General features: G+C 40.2%; 2 protein-coding genes across 5 annotated transcripts in view; both read right to left on the bottom strand.

Moving 5' to 3' along the window:
• Positions 1-1,820, bottom strand: part of oit3 (oncoprotein induced transcript 3) — a 187,816-nt gene extending 185,996 nt beyond the window's left edge. For all 3 annotated transcript variants that reach the window (XM_072436505.1, XM_072436506.1, XM_072436504.1), the window contains exon 1: positions 1,758-1,820. In XM_072436505.1, the coding sequence (XP_072292606.1) occupies positions 1,758-1,818 (61 nt within the window). In that variant the 5' untranslated portion in view covers positions 1,819-1,820. The remainder of the gene's footprint in view (positions 1-1,757) is intronic.
• A 2,452-nt stretch (positions 1,821-4,272) lies between these two features.
• Positions 4,273-21,782, bottom strand: part of mcu (mitochondrial calcium uniporter) — a 76,372-nt gene continuing 58,862 nt past the window's right edge. For both annotated transcript variants that reach the window (XM_072436216.1, XM_072436215.1), the window contains exons 3-9: positions 17,030-17,093; positions 14,075-14,245; positions 12,014-12,118; positions 11,775-11,935; positions 9,562-9,765; positions 9,333-9,449; positions 4,273-8,729 (exon numbers count right to left, since the gene is read on the bottom strand). In XM_072436216.1, the coding sequence (XP_072292317.1) occupies positions 8,649-8,729; positions 9,333-9,449; positions 9,562-9,765; positions 11,775-11,935; positions 12,014-12,118; positions 14,075-14,245; positions 17,030-17,093 (903 nt within the window). In that variant the 3' untranslated portion in view covers positions 4,273-8,648. The remainder of the gene's footprint in view (positions 8,730-9,332; positions 9,450-9,561; positions 9,766-11,774; positions 11,936-12,013; positions 12,119-14,074; positions 14,246-17,029; positions 17,094-21,782) is intronic.

A 21,782-nucleotide genomic window follows, 5' to 3' on the forward strand; every position in this document is an offset into this window, starting at 1 on the left:
AAAGTATACAGGTACATTAGGAGTGACAGTAGTAGTAAAGTATACTGGTGCATTAGGAGTGACAGTAGTAGTAAAGTATACTGGTGCATTAGGAGTGACAGTAGTAGTAAAGTATACTGGTGCATTAGGAGTGACAGTAGTAGTAAAGTATACTGGTGCATTAGGAGTGACAGTAGTAGTAAAGTATACTGGTGCATTAGGAGTAACAGCAGTAGTAAAGTATACAGGTACATTAGGAGTGACAGTAGTAGTAAAGTATACAGGTACATTAGGAGTGACAGTAGTAGTAAAGTATACTGGTACATTAGGAGTGACAGTAGTAGTAAAGTATACTGGTGCATTAGGAGTGACAGTAGTAGTAAAGTATACTGGTGCATTAGGAGTGACAGTAGTAGTAAAGTATACTGGTGCATTAGGAGTAACAGCAGTAGTAAAGTATACAGGTACATTAGGAGTGACAGTAGTAGTAAAGTATACAGGTACATTAGGAGTGACAGTAGTAGTAAAGTATACTGGTGCATTAGGAGTGACAGTAGTAGTAAAGTATACTGGTGCATTAGGAGTGACAGTAGTAGTAAAGTATACTGGTGCATTAGGAGTGACAGTAGTAGTAAAGTATACTGGTGCATTAGGAGTGACAGTAGTAGTAAAGTATACTGGTACATTAGGAGTGACAGTAGTAGTAAAGTATACTGGTGCATTAGGAGTGACAGTAGTAGTAAAGTATACTGGTGCATTAGGAGTGACAGTAGTAGTAAAGTATACTGGTGCATTAGGAGTGACAGTAGTAGTAAAGTATACTGGTGCATTAGGAGTGACAGTAGTAGTAAAGTATACTGGTACATTAGGAGTGACAGTAGTAGTAAAGTATACTGGTGCATTAGGAGTAACAGCAGTAGTAAAGTATACTGGTGCATTAGGAGTGACAGTAGTAGTAAAGTATACTGGTGCATTAGGAGTGACAGTAGTAGTAAAGTATACAGGTACATTAGGAGTGACAGTAGTAGTAAAGTATACAGGTACATTAGGAGTGACAGTAGTAGTAAAGTATACTGGTGCATTAGGAGTGACAGTAGTAGTAAAGTATACTGGTGCATTAGGAGTAACAGCAGTAGTAAAGTATACTGGTGCATTAGGAGTGACAGTAGTAGTAAAGTATACTGGTGCATTAGGAGTGACAGTAGTAGTAAAGTATACAGGTACATTAGGAGTGACAGTAGTAGTAAAGTATACAGGTACATTAGGAGTGACAGTAGTAGTAAAGTATACAGGTACATTAGGAGTGACAGTAGTAGTAAAGTATACTGGTGCATTAGGAGTAACAGCAGTAGTAAAGTATACTGGTGCATTAGGAGTAACAGCAGTAGTAAAGTATACAGGTACATTAGGAGTGACAGTAGTAGTAGTAATAGCAGACGCAGTGTAGAACGTAGTAATAGTAAAAGCACCTCTGATAGTAACAGCTGATATAACATTGACTTCATCAGTGCAAATGAAAACATTGATTTGAAATGTACTATTTCTTTGAATTTAAGACTATTAACCTTGTTAGAGACACGTTTATCAAAAGAAAGAGCTGTCGTCCTAGTTTGAATCCTCTCATTAGAGCTCTTTAAAAGCTAGAAGAGAGGCATTAGTGCAGAATCACAGATGCAGATGATGCCCGAAACTGAGCGCGAGCACCCAAGGGACCAGATGACAAATGTTTGGAGATTGGACGGGACTATTGTGTAATTAAATATGAGAGAATTACTTACCCACAGCTGGAGCCATCAAAAGTATCTGAACCCAAAGCCACATGGGCAGAAGCAGAAGCATGTTTTCAGTTGCTCTGTACATTTCCACTTAAACACCGTCTTAAATAGTCAAGTCTTATCTGTGTCATTTTGTCCGTTTGACCTTGACCCCGTTGGACAGGCAGATTCCTAAAACCAGAGCATCCTCTCATTGTTCTCCGTCTCTCTTCTCTTTAGTGAGCTCTGGATCCAGACTTCAAAAAGAACAGAACGAAATATGTTTGCAACTACATTATGTCTCATTTTCAGAGCATTTTAGTTTCACTAAACCTGGTGATGACTCTAGCGCACTATTGTAGCCACACTTGCCTTGGGACTGACTGAAACCACATTTATACAATTACCGAACTAAACTGTATTTATTGTATTTAGTCGTTTCTGGTTTTGTAAGATCTATTATGCATCTTCATTCATCTATAATGTTATTGAAAACATTAAAATGATACAGTCGCAAGTAACATTTTCATATTGTGCTGATCTAGATGGAGAGAAAGAGAGAGAGAGAAGGGGAGACAGAGACAAGGAGGGTGATAGAGAGAGACAAAGAGAGGGACAGAGACAGAGACAAGACAAAGAGGGTGAAAGAGACAGAGGGAGACAGAGAGAGAGAGAGGGGTAAAGAGAGTGACGGAGAGAGAGAGAGAGACAGAAAGAGAGAGAGAGCGACAGAGAGTGAGAAAAAGAGAGACAGAGAGTGAGAGAAAGAGAGACAGAGAGTGAGAGAAAGAGAGACAGAGAGTGAGAGAAAGAGACAGCGACAGGAACAAAGAGAGTGACAGAAAGAGAAAGAGAGGGATAGAGACAGAGACAAGACAAAGAGGGTGAAAGAGACAGAGGGAGACAGAGAGAGAGAGAGGGGTAAAGAGAGTGACGGAGAGAGAGAGAGACAGAAAGAAAGAAAGAGAGCGACAGAGAGTGAGAGAAAGAGACAGCGAGAGAGAGAAAGAGAGTGTCAGTGAGAGAGTGAGAGAGAGAGAAAGTTATAAGTATTTAAAGTACTCTCTTTCACATGGCGCTGACCTCTTACTTTGGGCTTTACAGAAGTGTCGTCCTGACGCTGTCGTTTGTGTTGCTCATGTAATTAAATCAGTGGCGACATTGAGGCCTGCGAAATGAGCTGGAACACGGGATTCTGCTTTTGCAATTATTTCTGGAAATAAGACATTGTTCCCTTTGGGGCTTTGTGGGCCAACTGTGTTCAGGGTGAGTCACTGCTCTGATATCACATTAAACTCAACGCCAATTCTAAATCCATGTTAATTTATTCATACTTTTGTCTCATACTTATTCCCTCTTTCCCAGCGCCTTCAGCCCATTCCAGCTATGGGTCCTTTGGGTGCAGTCAGACCAGCCAGTGACAAGGGTGACACTCACTGAAAGACAACTAAAGGTATTCACTTTAGGGGGCATTTAGCATCAGAGGGGAAGAAACACAAAGTGAGAGAGCTGTCCACTGTCTCACTAAACTTTATTTTATATCACATTTGAGTGTAATGTCGTGTCTTGCTCACCTGAACCCTGCTACGTCACATGGTATTTATTCTGTCCATAGGTTGAAACAGATTTATCTAGACCAGGCATGCCCAAACTAAGGCCCGGGGGCCATATGCGCCCACAGACCAATTTTTGTTGGCCCTCTGGCTTCCTGCTAAGTTGGTCTAAACAACAAAAAGTACTTTTTATTATAAAATTGAAAGAATTCAAGCATTTTTATGTGACAACAACCTATTATTAATGTCCCAAGTATTATTAAAGGTGTGATGCTCATCGAACAATGCCAAATGCAAAATCTTTCAGTATTCACTTTCCAAATTCAACATTGTCAGGTTGTTTGTGGCCCTCTGCTCCATATAAGTGTCAAAATGTGGCCCTTGGTGAAGTTTGGACACCCCAGGTTTAGACATTTACAAATGGATTATAATTATTAAAATAATTAACTGTGAATTACATGATTGAAAATGATTTAAATTGCATAATTTTGAATAAATTGTGGCGATATTGACTGTATTGGTTTTGGAGGATCATGACTAATGGAAAAGTTATGGTTGAGTGTTTATCTTGTATATATAGTATGTATACTAAAAATACTCCTATATATAGTATAGTATTTATGCTGAGTATTAGAGGTGGTGATATTGACAAAAATGAACATCTCAATATTTATATATCTTGATAACAATATTCAGACAATATTATTTCTATCCGACAAAACTATTATTTAACGTTTTACTTGAGGTTTAATTATCAAGAAATCCCTTCTGTTTTTTAACTGAAACATGAGTGAAAAATGTTCCAAGAATAATAATTTTGTACAGTAATTACAATAGTGAATAAAAACAGGACTCGTTCTCCCTGTGATCTATCTCATTGGTATGTCCGGATCAGGAAGCACCGAGGCCACGGAAAAAGATTAAATACCCCCGACCTTGAACGCTCCTTGTAAACAATGTGAAAAAGAAGTGTCTGAACAACCGTCTCCAAAAACTGGATAAGGGTTTTATTGATAATTGAATTACATTTCTCTTTTATACATATTTCATAAATGATACAGGATTTTACATTTTTCTTTTTAGCCAACATTACAGCATCATATGCCAACAGAAACAAACAAAGCCAAAAACATAATCAAGAGGTCAGAATGGAGTATAAACTTGTGTCGATCCTATGTTCAGCTTCACTCTTAGGCATTTCTCAAACATAAGTGCACATAAACCAGAAATTCAACAAACGTAATGAAGTGAAAGAACCACAAGAGCCTCTTCCTCTGCACTCATGTCAGGGCATCAATGACTGAGGTCAAAAGGTCAAAGGTCCTGAAAACAGAGGATTATGGGAGTAAACAAGGATGATGGTTTTGGTTGGCTGGGATTGAGTCCGATTTTGGCAGATTCTAAAGGCAAACCCTGTCTGCTGCCCTTTTTATAATAGAACTAGGAATCTCTACAAACAACGTTCTTAAATTATCTTTGCAGTTTTTTGATAAATCATCTTTTTTTTTGTTTCATTTTTTCATATTTTTCCCATGTAAACATACATTCATGCAACACCCTCTTTATAATAAAGTTCCCTATATTTGATATATTTAGTTCCTTTAAAAAATAAAGCAAGAAAATAATAATTTAAAAGGCATTAACCGGTGGATGGTGTGATAAAAAGGAGGAGGTGATGATGGTTAAGAAGTGTGAGGGGAGGATTGGGCTGGTCTCACCTCCTACATGACGTCTCCATAGAAACAGTGAATAATAGTGTGTTTTATCTGAAAAAAATAAAGCTATTCACTCCAATGAAATGATACGAGGACTGAGAATAGTTTAAAAGAAAAGCATTAGGGGATGTTATTTAAATGTTTTTTGCTTTTGCTCACAACAACAAACGCGCACCGATCCGGCATAACATTATGACCACCAGCCTTTATATTATGAACAAGAATCAAGCTCACACCAGAATGTGTTTTCCTCCCATGTGCCCCGCAGTAGTGACTTTGATATATATTGGCCACAGCAGACATAAAAACAAGAAGTGCCCATTTATAGCTAGTTTCGAGGTCGTTCGCCACATGTCATACTCATGCTGATATATTTTCTGCTTTTAGTGCCGTTTTGGATTGTTTTTTTTGCTTCATTCGCACAGGTTTCTATAATCTTGCATAGTAGAAAAAGCTTCAGTTGTAGTCATCTGGACTCAGTTTGAAAAAATAGACGTTTCGACTCTCATCCAAGAGTCATTGTCAATAAAAGAATTTAGATCGAGAACTCCGATATTAATACTGTTCTGTGGTAAGACCCACCCATTGGGAGGAGCCTTCCTGAAGTAGAAAGAGTTGTTTGTTTCAACAGAAACTCCCCCCTTGTATCTACCGAGCTAGCCTATTCAGAATCTTAATGGGCTATTAGAATCCTCTTTGTCTTTGTGAGACCCTGGCTCAACCACCCTGAGTACCTGATTAGCATCTAAATGTCCTGGTCCTCTACCTTTCCAGGGGTTCAGTAACCCATTTTAAATAACAGGAAGATTAAACCTTAGTCCTCCATTTCTGTTTAAAGAAGGTCTTTCTTTTTTAACAAAAATAGCTTCCTTGACTCCTCTTTTGAAAGAGGAGTACTCAGGGTGGTTGAGCCAGGGTCTCACAAAGACAAAGAGGATTCTAATAGCCCATTAAGATTCTGAATAGGCTAGCTCGGTAGATACAAGGGGGGAGTTTCTGTTGAAACAAACAACTCTTGCTACTTCAGGAAGGCTCCTCCCAATGGGTGGGTCTTACCACAGAACAGTATTAATATCGGAGTTCTCGACCTAAATTCTTTTATTGACAATGACTCTTGGATGAGAGTCGAAACGTCTATTTTTTCAAACTGAGTCCAGATGACTACAACTGAAGCTTTTTCTACTATGGAACACGCCTGGACGAATGAGGGATTACACCGACATAATCGTGCATGTTTACGATACAATCGTTTTTTTTATAGTCCAGAGATCATCACCTAACTCCTAGTTCTGATCATTTCTGTGTTCAAATTGCCTCTGCGAAACTGTTTAGATAGCATAGCATTAGCAGCAGGCTTTGTTTTAACTCATACAAACTACTGACAATTTCAATATGTGGTGGTGGCAATAAACGCTACACGGCTTGATGTATCCTCTGTACACATAAATTATTCCAATTTATACTTCTGCGAATACATAGACTATGGTGTGCAAGGTAGTATAAAAAATAAAAATGCTTAAGCCCTTTAGCATATAAACTTTGAATAGTATTTTTGCATATTTCCTTCCTGTTCCACTCCATTAAGTGACTTCCACCTGGCGATGGTCGTAATGTTATGCCGCGTCGTTCTATACATATTACCTTCCTAATAACAACGGATTCCTAGTATTCATACCGTCACCAGATTGCTACATTGTCTACACACTGTTGTACTTATTGATCATCTAAAAGGCACCATTGCACACACACACGCAGGCGTTCAAGCACGTTAGGCTAAGTCCAAGCTAAGAGACGCATGGTTAACTTTGAATTGAACCGATAATCATGCATTTAAATGGACAATTCGCAGTTACATGCAGGGATCTTGAGGATTTAGCCTGCCGTTAATGCAGAGCAAATGGGTGATGAAGTCAAATCATTGTGCGGTGGTCATGAATTGCTATTTCGGAGCGAGAGAGACAGAGAAAGAGAGAGAGAGAGAGAGAGAGAGAAAGGTCCACCAATCCTCACCTGAACTTAAACAAAACAAACAACTCAAATCTGTGGATATGTCAACGGGTTAGACTTCAGCTTGATATGGCAAATTATAGTCGTCTAGTAAAGTTGAAGTACAAAATTTGCAATAATGCTCCTACACATTCACATTTTTTTCTACTGAGGGCATACCACTGCATGCAGTCTACCCTACCTGGCCATCGAGGGGAGCAGGGGGCGGAACAATGGGGGGAGAAGACTCTGGACGTCCTGCGAGACTGAAGCCGTGGCACTTGTCTTTGTGGTACATGAGGCTGGAGAGATGCAATAAATACTAATACATGTCATTTCAGCACCTCGAGTGACAAATCCTCATGAAGTCAAATTAAGGGCAGATTTAGATCAAAGCTGTGAGGTCGTTTCTAAAAATGAGCCTCAGCGATAATTAATCTTCTGCCACCATAACGAGCCTCTAGGTGTGTCTGGGTAAACAGAGGTTTTCATTTCAACGTGCTGTATTAAATTCCTTGCACTTTCAAAATTAAAATTCATCAGAGGATTCGCATAATTATCATATCCAAAGTAAGGTCTCCCTGACGCAACCTAAATGTCATTTGCTCCTTTGTGGGGAGTTGAAGAGCTATGAAGTTTTTAAGACTTTGGCTTAATGTAGTGAAGTTCGGTGTCAAGTTTGTCACTGGCAATTCATTACCATCATGGGTTCGTCTATAAAGCTAAATTCATCTGATGTAATGCTTAAAAAGGTGTAAAAGTAGTTTGCATTTGTCAAAAATAAACCAATGAAATGACGTTTGTTAGAGCTCCTCCCCCCACTGGCAGAAAACTAGCCTCTGGTCGTCTGTTATTTGATTGTATACATATTATATTTATATTTATATATTTATATTCTTTTCATAACAAATATACTATGGCTTTCAAATAAAAAGTGCCAAAATATTTTTTGGAATAAAAGAACACACAGTGATGTTGTTGTCGGTAGTACTCTCATACTTTAGGCAGAACCGCACCGCTACAGGATATCAACAGGAAGAGGAAACGAAGCGACATCCTGGAGGTGAGAGGGCAAAGGTCGTGGCTCAGGGAGGAGGCAGCAGAGTTTAGCCACGAAAACTAGGTCCCCGTGGTGGACAACTGCAGTCAGCCCAGCCTTCAGACCGGGCCGGGACTTCTCTGTAAACTTTAAAGTGGGACTCTCCCTGAAGACGGACCAATAGTAGCTGTGTGTTGACAGTTCGACCACTACAAGCAGAAAAGTCCTTCACGACGCACACTCCACTCACAGTCGCCTCTGAATGTCCTTTTGAGTTGCTTCCTGTGTCTCGGTATTCCCTGCAGACCATTTCCCCCAAAGAGTTTAGGCTGCTCCTTAGTGTCGGTTTGAATTCATCTTCACCATCATCGCAGTTGTCCTTTTTGTCATCCTCCTTTGGCTGTGAGAGATTTTCCTCACCACTGTTCTGCACTTTTTGCTAAAACTGTTTTCAGTCAAGAGATTTAAACGGAAGAAAAACTCCCACAGTCAAAAAGGATGGGATTTTTGGGTGTGGAAAGCGAGGGGGAAAGTAAAAGACAGTCAAAAGGTCAGGATGAAGGAGAGAGGAGGTAAAGAAAAGGGGCGTTTGGGCTAAAAGGGCGGGGCGTCACGGTCTCCATCAATTGTCACTGCCACTGAGCTGCTGGACGGGGAGCTGGAGCTGCAGAGGGTCCCGCAGACGCTTTAGATCTAACTCCACCTGCAGAGTGGACAGGGAGACAGATTTACTATCACACAAAAAGGTGAGAAAAGTGAGTGACTTGCGGTGCCGTCGGACGTGGAAGTTCAAATCAATTTAACTACCAGTACTACTGCTACTTTTATGACTAAATAGAAGTAAGAAACCTATTTTGTGCACATTTGCATAACAGTTTTACATCTGATGCTGCAACTATAAGATCTATGTAACTCACGACTAGCACTGCTCCCACCAACAGCTACAATGACTAATATTTTCCGAATAGATTTACACCAAATAAAGATAGCAATATGGTGGCTTTAAAATATATCATATTTACAAACCAAATCCTAAATCATTTGTTCATTCATCACATTTAGATTTAATTTAATGCTGCCGTCTCTGTTATGAAATGTCTTTTGCATGCACTTTTGAGTCTGTATATTCTAGATAATGATAACAATAATCCCCCCCAAAAAATACGATCCCACTTATAGTTGTAAGTCGTACTTTGCAAAACCTTTAGAGACATTTGCGCCTGAGTAAATGTGACCCAAAGTATCTACATCTGCCATCTGTATAAGTAGCTTTAGTCCTGCACCTTTGCATCCTCACAAAAAGTACCTCTGCAATATCATCCTTCAGCTTGTTGTATTTCTCTATGTCGAAGCGTGTCCTCTTCACCCCCTTGTGGAAGAACAGCAGATATTGTCTGTCCCTGGCGTCCGGGTAAATGTACTCCTGCATTTCAGAGACACAGCACAATGTAACCAGAGCTTATCAGCCAGAGCACTCGTATTCACTCAAAAACGCACGCTCCATTTAGAACGAGGACATTGGGGCAATTTGTTACCTGGCGCGTGAGCACGAAGTAAGCGTACATGGCCATCGCTGTGCCGTATGTGATGAAGTAGGTGACGGGCTCCATGATGTCCCAGGAGTACTCCCACCAGGTGAGCCTCGCCAAGATCCCGAACTGAGTGGCCATGTACGCCATCCCGCCCCATAGCACCCAGGTGGTGCGCCGCTCGGCCTTCTTACTCAACTCATCCCTCACCTACAGACATATACAGTCAGCCGCGTCGAGGGGTAATCAAAGTAAAAAGATTGTAAGGAGGAAGTAATTCAAAGATACGACTTAAACATATATAGTACTTAAAGAAGGGGAGGGCACTCAGAATCACAGAATTACTGTCATACTCACAAGCAATTATGCCATATGACTGATGTAAATAAGCTTTTACTTACCATTAGTATTAGTATTATTTAGTCTTATGCTAGCTATTTTTACTTTACTTTATTATTATTCACTTTATTTTGTTATTATTTTATTTTTTATCTTTTTATTTTATTTATTTTATTTATTTATTTTATTTATTTATTTTATTTATTTATTTTATTTATTTTATTTATTTTATTTATTTTATTTATTTTATTTATTTTATTTATTTTATTTATTTTATTTATTTTATTTATTTTATTTATTTTATTTATGTATTTATTTATTTTATTTATTTTATTTATATTATTTATATTATTTATTTTATTTATTTTATTTATTTTATTTATTTTATTTATTTTATTTATTTTATTTATTTTATTTATTTTATTTATTTTATTTATTTTATTTATTTTATTTATTTTATTTATTTTATTTTATTTATTTTATTTCACTTTATTTATTTCCCTCCATTCCCTATTAAGATATGAGAGAAGTTTTGTTGATAAGAGTTTTTTGTTTTGTTTATAAGAGTGTTATTAAGAGTGTTTTTTTTAAACTTCCTATAAGTTATCTGTCCTTTTCCTCTGTATCTACTGCGTTGTAACACTAAAATTTCCCCATGTGAAGACAATAAAGGATTATCTTATCTTATCTTATCAGAAAAAGAAAAAGCTTATAATGCCAACTAGGAACCTTTATTTGGAGGCAAAGTGCAAAATTAAACAATAAACAATATTAAAAAAAGTAGCGTGGGCATGCAAAAAAATAATAAAATAGGCTTAAACACAAAATATATATACAGCAAGATGTGAACAACAGTGATGTGTGATGTAATGAGATGAAAACAAATTGTACTCTAGACCCTGTGATGATTGTTATTCCATGATTTTGAGCTTTAATTCAGTTCTATGCTCAAATATGTCACATGCTGTCTACTCTTCCTAACTCCCTTCCATTGATCAGAATCACAGCACAGAGTGAATTCAAAGAAGAAGCTTATTTTGTCAACATTTTAAGGAAATATAAAGCTCTTGAGTGAATAGGAGTCGTTTTTTGTTTCTTCTATATCTTACGAAGAAAGAAGTTATCGTCGAAACTCGTCAAGGTAATTACATCATATCTTACCAAACGTCTGATATAGAGAGATAGATAGATGCTCATTTGTACAAACAGAACACCCAACAATCGATTCATCCACACCGATTTCAATGAGTGCAAAAAACATGAACATTAAACTGTCTAACTAAAGCAGTTAACAAGGATATAAAAGAAACTACAAAAAACGATTCAACTAAAGAAGACAAGATTAATATATTTAATCAATGTATGAATCATGATTAAATTAAAACGTGATATAGGCTAGAGGAAAATTGACTTTTTTGTTACCATTTTACAGCCTAACTACAGTTAAAATACAGTAACAACTCTTATGCATCTTGCCTTCTACTGTAGCGCTTCAAAAGATTGTGAAATACTTTAGTTTCCTTGGGGGACGGCACGGAAAATAATTTGAAAAGAGCCTTTTAGATGATTACTAGCACAGTCATTTCATCCACATAAAAAGGTTATTACCGGGAATGGTGGCGTGTGCTTTTTCTTCATTTGATTCTCTCATTGTTATTGCTACTTTTAAAGACCTCATCGACGTAACAAGAATGAGTTTTATTTTGTCGTGTTGCGAGTTCACTCCAGGTGTCCTCCTTTTAATCATTTTATCTGTATTTATTTACAAATCACTCCTAAGTTTCCTTTACTATATTAAAAATCAATCTACCACTGTTTTGTATTGAAATGCTTTAAGCCTACGATTAGCAAACACTTTGTCCCACGTACGATCCACAGACCTGCTCGAGGGGGCGGAGTTGAGAGTTGAGGTCCTCGAGCCGTCCAATCAGCTCGCGTTCTTTGCCGAGTTGGTGCTCCTCGATGCGCAGCGTGGTGTAGAGCTGCTGCACCAGGAATTTGACGTCATTCAGCCGATCCAAATCCTCGTGAGGCAGCAAATCTGAGATGAAACAAACGGGAGGGATTAGAGCGTTTCCTGTGGTTGTCAGTGAATGGTTTAGTTTAGTTTAGTTTGTACCTCTCCTCGGTGGCCGTACGAGGTGCGTGGTGTCGTTAATGACCAGTTTAAAGTCGTCCAGTAGAAGGATGTCGATCCCTGTGGAGGAGGCGACCCGGGCTCCGTCTGGAAACATGGGCGGGAGTAAAGGAGGAGGGCGTGTCAGTGAAGGGACAAAACCACATTGTCACATGGGCAACTGTAAAACACACTGTGATTCCCAAACCTAATGAAACAAGTAAGATTTCAAGTCCAAAAATACAATCTGTGTCCTTCAATGAAATAATGATCTCTCAATTTGGTTGGTTATTTATTTTGTGTTGTACGTTGTGTCAAACCAGTGAGCCAGATTTAGGGATGTCAAGATTGCTAGGTTAAATAACAATAATAACAACCACATTTTTTTTAAAGCAAAATTAGGTATTTATAATTCAATGTACCGGTACATCTGAATGTAAAGTATCAGTACTAAAGTATATCAGGCTGTTTTGGTCACATTAAGATAATGTTCATTTCTCCCTGTGGCCCTCAGAGGCAACTGTTGTTGTGATTTTGGGCCTTACAAAAATAAATTGATTTGATTTGATTTGATAAGATCAGAACAGAACAGATCATTTGTCTTTGTCTTGGACTTAATGTGATGTGGCAAATATTGCACTAAGACAAAGACAACAAACATTCAACAACAGCAAAGACATAATGAAAATGAACTCTTCAGAATAAATATTTTAAAATCACTGAGTCGTCTGAAGGGGACAGAACTTTTGTTTCTTAACCTAAAACAGCAAGGGTCAAGGAAACAGGTGGTACTCTGTTTGCTGGTTTATTGTTTTAATGTTTTACCAGGATTTTAGGTGCTGGGAAGCACTAAGAGGAAAATGGGGATCTGCCTTTTGTGAGGAGGCAGGGACTGACTATATAAACTGGTGTAAAATTAGGATCAGGGTGACTCCCGCTCTGGCTGCAGAGGAGAATGTCGGCTTGTCTGTGAATTGATGCTGTTTCTGTGAATAAACATCTTTTGAAATCCAGAAGCTTGTGTCAAGCGAGTTCTTCTCCTGCTACCAACCACCTCCAACAACACCTTTAAGAAACCACATGACAACAACTAGAAAGTGCATAAGATGGTAAAGTGCATTATGCTTATTAAAGTCATTTAGAGTTCAGTCGTTTAATTGAAGTTGGGATTTGAAATACATTAATTAAAAGTGATTAAAGTTTGATTTTGGAAAGTTGTGCGCAAACATGAGGAAAAGTAGTGTCTTAGGCAACGTGAATGAAAGAAAATGAAAGATTTTACACTTGTTTGGTCATGATCCCAGTAACGGTGCATAATGTTGTATTGAGTGGTTTTAGTTTTTTTGCAATTATTGGGAGAGGAAAAACAAGATGATCTAGCCATATTATACAAAAACAGTCCAGTATTTTAATCTGATTCGTGATATATTTTTGCAGCAGTTCAAATCTACATATTTCAATAATGTTCTCAGCTCCTTGTCGCACATTCTGATGGAGAAACACGTGTCTCTCTAAAGCGGGAGCCACTTCAAACTCCTTCAACCTATGCAATAATCAGGCTTGCTGCCATCTGATTACCATGAGAGGTCAAAGCACCGGGGATGAGTTCAAGTACATACCGTCCCTGTACATCCTATATATAAAGAGGGAGCAGGCACCATTTGAAACAGGTTGAATTTGAATGCAGAGTCACAGCAGCAGCTCCACTCTGAATAATGACACACTTCAAAGCAAACGGTTATGGAGTGGCTGTTTGTGAGTGGACAAAATGTAATTGTTGTATAGAGAAAAACACAATACAATCAGTATGACAAACTAAAAACCAAATTACCTTAAAGTACAAACAACGGATTTTAAAACAGAGATTATATTGCAATGTGCAAGCTGCTGATCCCCCTGTGGATCAATATAGTTTGTCTAAATTAGGCTGAAATGGATATATCTATGCATCTGTGCGATTTTAAAATATTCAAGCTTCATATTAGCTTATGTATTTGTTCTCGATGTTACTATGAGACATTGGATATTCACTGTGAAAAATAAAATCCCATTTTCTGGACGTACCCATGGAGTAGATGGCCACGCGATCGATGCCTCTGTCTTCGGCCTGGAGTTGCTGCAGGAACACGCCCACACAGTCGCTCAGAGGCTTCAGGGTGAACTGGCAGCGCTCTCGTCGGGACGGCAAACTGACCGAGATGACCGGCAGCCCGTTCTGGTACGCCACGGTCACCTCTGCGCAACAAGCATCATGAAAACCAGTGTTAGGAAGCGGGAAATAAGACGGCGTGATTCTGCTTGTGGACACGTAGTATATCTCAGAGCTCAGCGTTCGTCCACAGAATAGAAGGAAGGCAGTTCAGTCCCAGCTCTGACCTGCGGTGGTGTCCTTGGGCAAGGCACTGATTCCACTCTGCCTTTGTGTGAATGTAGTGCATTAGAGATTAGTGGTGGAATGAATAAAACATGAATTCGATTGCTAAACCAACTTGTTAAGACCTGTGCTACTAAAAGATCCACATGCGACTCAAACTAGGACTGTCACTAACGATTCATTTAGTCAGCGATTCTTTTTACAATTAGTCGACGAGTTAAACAATTATTTCTATTGTACATTGAGACTTTACTTTTACACTGTATTCATAAAAAAAGATACAAAGATTATTTTTTGCCATTTTGAATCTTTTTTTGTGTTTTAGAGTCTGTATAATCCAGATTATGATGATGAAAATCACAATTAGTCAGTGAATTGTTGCAAATCTATATATTAGAACAAAACTAAAGAGCATGGTATAATCCTCTAAATTAATGTTATTTGCGTAGTGTCTCCCTTTGTAGAGGTGCATGAGTTTCCTATAACGCTTGGCTTCACACAGCGAAATAATGCCTTTCAAAAGTCTTCAGTAGCCTCCCTTCATTAGTTTGTGTAAGCCCTTCCTGTGTTTTGAATGGGCGTTCTCCAATTGATGGTCAGCAAGAGAATACAAAGCAATTTAGCAGCTGGCTATAACCCATTAAAGAAATTGTACATTTAGACTTAATGTGCAAATAAGAGCACGCCAGCACCATTAATCCTACACAAACTACAATGACCTTAAAACGTATTATATATCCCCACAGTACACTTGTTATCTTAAATTATAACATTGCTCATAATAACACTAAGGAGCATCGTTTGCACCAGCAGGGGGCAGTATGGCAGCAAAGGCACCTGTCAGATAAGGTCAATCTTAAGAACATAGCCAGCATGAGCTCTGGAGTATCAAAACATCTTGTGCCAAAGAGCATACTTTACTCCACCAGACTTCATCTGTTACCCATCATGCAATACTCCTCTGCATAAATGAATAACACTTTGTCTCAATGTTCAGCCATGTTAGTAAGGTTCGCATAAACAGTTATTGATATCTGCTCCAGCTAAAAGGATAAGAACATGTCTAAATAATGTATGTGTAATCAGGCTGACTCATCAAATACTGGGAAAGAATCAAAACGTATTAGTGTGACAAGCTTTTGGCAAAACAAGCGTTGACTCCCAGTGCGTCGATTATGTAAAAGATGTTTGTGGGGTTTTTTGCTGGCTTTTTATGTGGATTTCAGTCCAAATATTGGGAGAAATATTCACTGTTTTGTGTGGAAATAACTGAAAAATAGCAGTACGGTTGAAGGTACGTTAATAATGTGGACAAACCTACTCCTGTTAAAAAAACTATGAAATCACATGTTTATTGGTCTTCTAATAGGATGTGAGCTTGTTTTTGAATCATTCATTGGGTCATTTTTATGGCTTAGAACTGGATGGAAATAGTCAGGTTTATCACTTTGACATATGCATGCAATCATACCAATAGTACTTGATTGATCATTAAAAAAAAGAAAAGAGTTATGTTTCAAAACGCTCATGAAAATGCATACTTTAAAAAATGGCTGCAATGGTTAATTGAGAAAAAACTATAATAATATTTTGCTAACTGTTATAATTAACTAGACTATACTTTTTTTTTTTTATAACAAAGACAGGGGCATTATTAAATCAAAATGCCAAAAAAAGAACACACAATTAATTGTATTATTTATAATTAATAATACACTTTAATCATAAATATTACCTTTCTAGAAGTCTCCTTATTTAAACATTTATCTGATGAAAAATAAATAAAAACCCACCAGTTTTGGATGTCACACATTCCTCTTTCATATGCAACCTTGGGAATGCTAATAGAACACTAAAGTATTAACATTTTCCCTGTCCCAGCATTAAACAAAGTGAAGATAATCCCACAAAAACAGCAGTGTGTACAAAAAGAGCTAGTCTTGTTGCTTGGGCAGTGCACCCGGTCACCTCAGGCTCCAGTGGCCGGGACCACTGCAGTGAATCAGCAGATCTGAGCACGACTCCTATCACACGGTGAAGGATCATCTTTGGCACGGAGAGCCCCAGCGACAGCCAACCTCACTTTCAACACCACAATGTACAAAGAGGCAGCCAGTGTCGTTTCAATTGACATCTCCTGCTGCAGTGTCAGTTTCAAACGCTTATGCTCAGTGTACCAATCGCTCCCTGCTGCACCTGGGCCCCACAACTTTTTATTTCCCGCTAAAATATGAGGATCTTGCTGCTGTCTCTGATCCAATCCTACACCTATTAAAGCTCAATTTAAAATCAAATCAGCATGGCCGCCACCTCCTCAGCCCTTTCTTTGCTCCCTGTATTCACTCTCCATCCTTCTCATCTCTGTAGTAGACTAACAGATGCTGTCCCTGAAACAGATTCCATATTAATGACTGCTGGCTCTTCCTGCCAAATGAGCCCGCACTGATCAATGCAGAATTACTCTCTGGTGATAAACTCATTTCTTTGGGACGGGGCAGACGTGGGAACAAAGGGGGTTTCTCTCAAAAAGGGGAAACCCATATTTTCAAAAGGAGTTACCTCAGGCACTACAACAGCTCATGGGACCAGTGCAGATGTTTGTTGTGTTTGATATGTGTAAATTGGGAGGAAAGGGTGAGGCTTACCTTCTGGAGCAGCGGCGGTACACAATAGTTTTTGGCCATGCCATGACGGGGCGCCCTTCCAAACCTGAAACAGAGAAGGCAAAGGCTGTTACAGATGCACCTTAAAGTATAATTCAAATATTTTCATTAAACCGGACACATGTTACTCCACCAAACCAAGTAATAAAAAGATTACACCAGACTGTGGGTCACAAAATGAGACAAGTAGCAGCCCCGCCACCAAAAATACTTGCATAGAGGGCCTTTATACAAAATAAAAAGGGGAATTATACAACATAGTAGTAGCAGTATATTGTACACAGAATATGTCCTAATATAAAGTCTAACAAACACTATAATGGCTCAAGAGGGAGACTTCCAAACCTGAATAGACATGGGCAAAAATTGAATAATGGTAGGATTATCAAAGTAACAATAATATTGTAATTATAAGTTTTGCAAAATGTATCTATCAAATATGTTGGATGATAAATAATGATGAAAAATGAAAAGGAAAGGAAAAGAACTTGGTGTGAACTTCCAAATAAGGGTATAGTTTCAGCCCTTTTGTGTGTTATTTTACAGTCATTTCACATTTACTTAAACCTCAACTAACACTATAACAAGATCACTAACCCCTTGCCAACAGCATAAAGGAATATCTTATCTTATCTTATAATAAAGAAAATATTTTCATACACAGAAATGTAAGTACGAGTTTCTGCCATGAGGGGGCGTCCATTTGAATGTAAAACCAGGAACCATAACACATGGTAACAGGATGTGGTACATTAATCATTCACATTAAAATGCCTTAGTATCAAAATAACATTTGATTGTTCATTATGTTTATGGAACTTTGTGACTTGAAGCATGTTAATACAAAATGGCTTCCTCTGTTTACTATGTTTCCACACATTGCCACACCCACAGTTCAGATTGGGAAATCTCATTTCAGCTCCCCACCCATGGAAATAATGAACCAACTCATAAAAACACAGACTATTGCGCTCTTCCTATTTTTACTCGCCCATGCACTTAGAGGGAGACACAGTGGTGAGCAGTTTGCAAAACCAACATTGTGGTTTAGTATTAAATTCTTCACCCGTGTTAGAGGAGAGAGACAGGGAGAGGCAGAGAGGAGGGGGAGAGGAGGGAGCAGAGGAGGGAGCAGAGGAGGGAGAGAGGAGGGAGCAGAGAGGAGGGAGCAGAGAGGAGGGAGAGAGGAGGGAGCAGAGAGGGGGGAGAGAGGAGGGAGCAGAGAGGAGGGAGCAGAGAGGAGGGAGAGAGGAGGGAGCAGAGAGGGGGGAGAGAGGAGGGAGCAGAGAGGAGGGAGCAGAGAGGGGGGAGAGAGGAGGGAGCAGAGAGGAGGGAGGAGGGAGGAGGGAGAGAGGAGGGAGCAGAGAGGAGGGAGGAGGGAGGAGGGAGAGAGGAGGGAGCAGAGAGGAGGGAGAGAGGAGGGAGCAGAGAGGAGGGAGAGAGGAGGGAGAGAGGAGGGAGAGAGGAGGGAGCAGAGAGGAGGGAGAGAGGAGGGAGCAGAGAGGAGGGAGGAGGGAGAGAGGAGGGAGCAGAGAGGAGGGAGGAGGGAGGAGGGAGAGAGGAGGGAGCAGAGAGGAGGGAGAGAGGAGGGAGCAGAGAGGAGGGAGCAGAGAGGAGGGAGAGAGGAGGGAGAGAGGAGGGAGAGAGGAGGGAGCAGAGAGGAGGGAGCAGAGAGGGGGGAGAGAGGAGGGAGCAGAGAGGAGGGAGCAGAGAGGAGGGAGAGAGGAGGGAGCAGAGAGGAGGGAGCAGAGAGGAGGGAGCAGAGAGGAGGGAGCAGAGAGGAGGGAGAGAGGAGGGAGAGAGGAGGGAGCAGAGAGGAGGGAGAGAGGAGGGAGCAGAGAGGGGGGAGAGAGGAGGGAGAGAGGAGGGAGCAGAGAGGGGGGAGCGAGGAGGGAGCAGAGAGGAGGGAGGAGGGAGGAGGGAGGAGGGAGCAGAGAGGAGGGAGGAGGGAGGAGGGAGGAGGGAGGAGGGAGCAGAGAGGAGGGAGGAGGGAGGAGGGAGGAGGGAGGAGGGGGCAGAGAGGAGGGAGGAGGGAGGAGGGGGCAGAGAGGAGGGAGGAGGGAGGAGGGAGGAGGGAGCAGAGAGGAGGGAGGAGGGAGGAGGGAGGAGGGAGGAGGGGGCAGAGAGGAGGGAGGAGGGAGGAGGGAGGAGGGAGCAGAGAGGAGGGAGGAGGGAGGAGGGAGGAGGGAGGAGGGAGGAGGGAGGAGGGGGCAGAGAGGAGGGAGGAGGGAGGAGGGAGGAGGGGGCAGAGAGGAGGGAGGAGGGAGGAGGGAGGAGGGAGCAGAGCAGGGCAGAGCTGGGGAAACCCTTTTCCGCTTGGCAGAAGAAGGCGGTCCATATGCAGTTCACATGCTTTAAATCACAGAGCGCGTCACATTTTTCTGCTGACTGTCCTTCTAAAGACTAACACGGACTGTCAGAAAGCCACACAAAGGGAACACAAATCAATGAAGCAGGAAGAAAAGCTATTTGATTAATGTTTGTTCAGGGCTGAACAATCTATATGTGAAATGCTGTGAACATATTTTTCTCTTTTGCATTTATCCAACCAAATACAAAGATTGACCAACTACTGTTCTCCTGAAAGTAGATATAGTTTTCCCCCATTAAAAATGCTATATTTCACCATGCTGATACATGATAGTCCGCTAGGATTTGGGATCAAGAGTCTTAAGAAGCCTTCTTCTGTGAAGTATTCACAGTCTAAGATGATGTCAGTGACATCCACCCGGCGAAAACCCCATGGGGATCAAAATCGATGACTGTTCCAGAGACCGGAAATAGCACATAACACATTGCGGCCACGTACTTATTGTGGCAGTTCATAGCCCAGACAAAAGGAAGACTCTGTCAATCATCCATAAAATGCATATTTAAAAAAACAATTTTCTTAAAGGTTTTTATTCAACAGGACAGTTAGACTGCTGCCCCCCTGACCCGGCCCCGGATAAGCGGAAGAAGATGGAGGACAGTTGTAGTGAAATGGGGAGAGAGGGATAATAGACATTTGGCAAACGATCAAGGGCTGGAATAAAATACACCAGTGCAACGCCCCTAACCACTGCACCACCAGCAAGCACAAAAAATAGTGTGAATACAGGGCATCTCTAACAGTCCAGCCTTTAACCTCGTCTGACTGCACCACACTGAGCACAGCAGGCCTCACCAGCATCTCTGTCAGTGCCATTGTAAGATTAGATTTAGAACAAACACAGACTGAACCATGCTACATCAAACTCAAACCACAGTGATGTTGGCTATTTTAAACTATGAAGACTTTTCTAAATGGAATGGAACCTTTCTGTCTGTGTTTGCTAATGAATTTCTATTGCAGAAACTTGACGGCAGCAGAATCTGAAGCAGTGACCTAAATAGTGGTTTCATCGGTCGGGCCAGGGCATGAGACAGTAGCAGGCAGAGGTGAAACAAAGATGTGCCCCTCCAACCACAGAAAGGCAACGCTGAACAGATTTTTAAAGGGTATTTGATAAAATTTGTGACATGATAAAACAACAATCATCTGATTTGTGCCATGTTTTTCTCAGTTATGTTCAACCAAATGGGCCAAAAGAAACAAAAACACAAAATGTGCTTCACAAAGTCACTTCATCTCACTTCACACAAGGGCAAATAGGTAATTTATGTGCATTATGCGTCTATAATTTGAAAAGAAAAACAGAAAATGGACTGGGAATTGGTAAAATGAGGTCGAGGGTAGCGCTGCCAGTAAGGAGACTTATCAAGAACAACCAAATAGATTTCAGTTGAAAAAGAGTTCGAGTTTGTTGTTGTGAGGATTGGGAATAAGAAAGAAGTAACAGCAGCATCTGTTGTTTAGAAGCACCACCAAGCTATGGAAATATTTCAAAGAAGCTAATGAGTAAAAATGAATGCCTACAAATAAATGATCCCTTCTAATTATGCTACATTTGTTTCTACCAGCAGGATCAACAAAATATTATATGGATGGAATTCCGTCGTGTAGTTGTGGGACGCTAGAACTAAACAGAATCTGAACTCCACAACATGTGCAACTTTAATTCATGTGTGTGGTGCGCTCGCGTTTTTACAAATCGTCTAATTACGTTGAAACTTCTCCTCTGGGAATTCAGCCTCATTTCACTTGCGTCTTGAGACAAAAACTGTCAATGTTGACAAATGACAATCAACTGCTCCTGATTAAAAGACACAGTCGTCAATCACAGAGTTTCACTGCCAATCACACACGACAACAACAACAACTCCAGACGGATGACAAACGAACACCAGTATTACCTTAACAGTGACAGTAATCCTGAACATAACAGGATGATAAAATGTAATTCATGCTGCGGTGCGTGCTTCTGCGCCGTCAGACATGGAGCTACACTGCTGACGGTGTATTTCTACCTTTAAGTAGGATTCTCAGGCAAAGGAGGACCAGCTGTAGGAAGAGTGAGCTCCCATAATCCAACACTGATCAGCCACACTAAACTGCAATTCCTTTCAGTATTCTGCTACTGCTCCAATAAAAAAATGTTTTTGTCAAATGTCAAGATTGGAAATTATTTGAGAATTATCTTTGCTACACTAAGCAGCTGATGAACAAAAAAAAAAAGAGTACCGGTATATTTTAGACTTGTAACAAAGTATGCCCAATACATCACATACAAGCATCATTTCTGCTATGACAGTTTATCTTATTATTTGGCTTTTCTATTAAGGACAGAGTGTGGATAATTTGCCTTCAAGCCTG

The sequence above is a fragment of the Eucyclogobius newberryi genome, unplaced genomic scaffold, assembly GCF_026437365.1.
Source record: "Eucyclogobius newberryi isolate DKJ021-1_F unplaced genomic scaffold, fEucNew1.0.hap1 SCAF_8, whole genome shotgun sequence".
Lineage (NCBI taxonomy): Eukaryota > Metazoa > Chordata > Actinopteri > Gobiiformes > Gobiidae > Eucyclogobius > Eucyclogobius newberryi.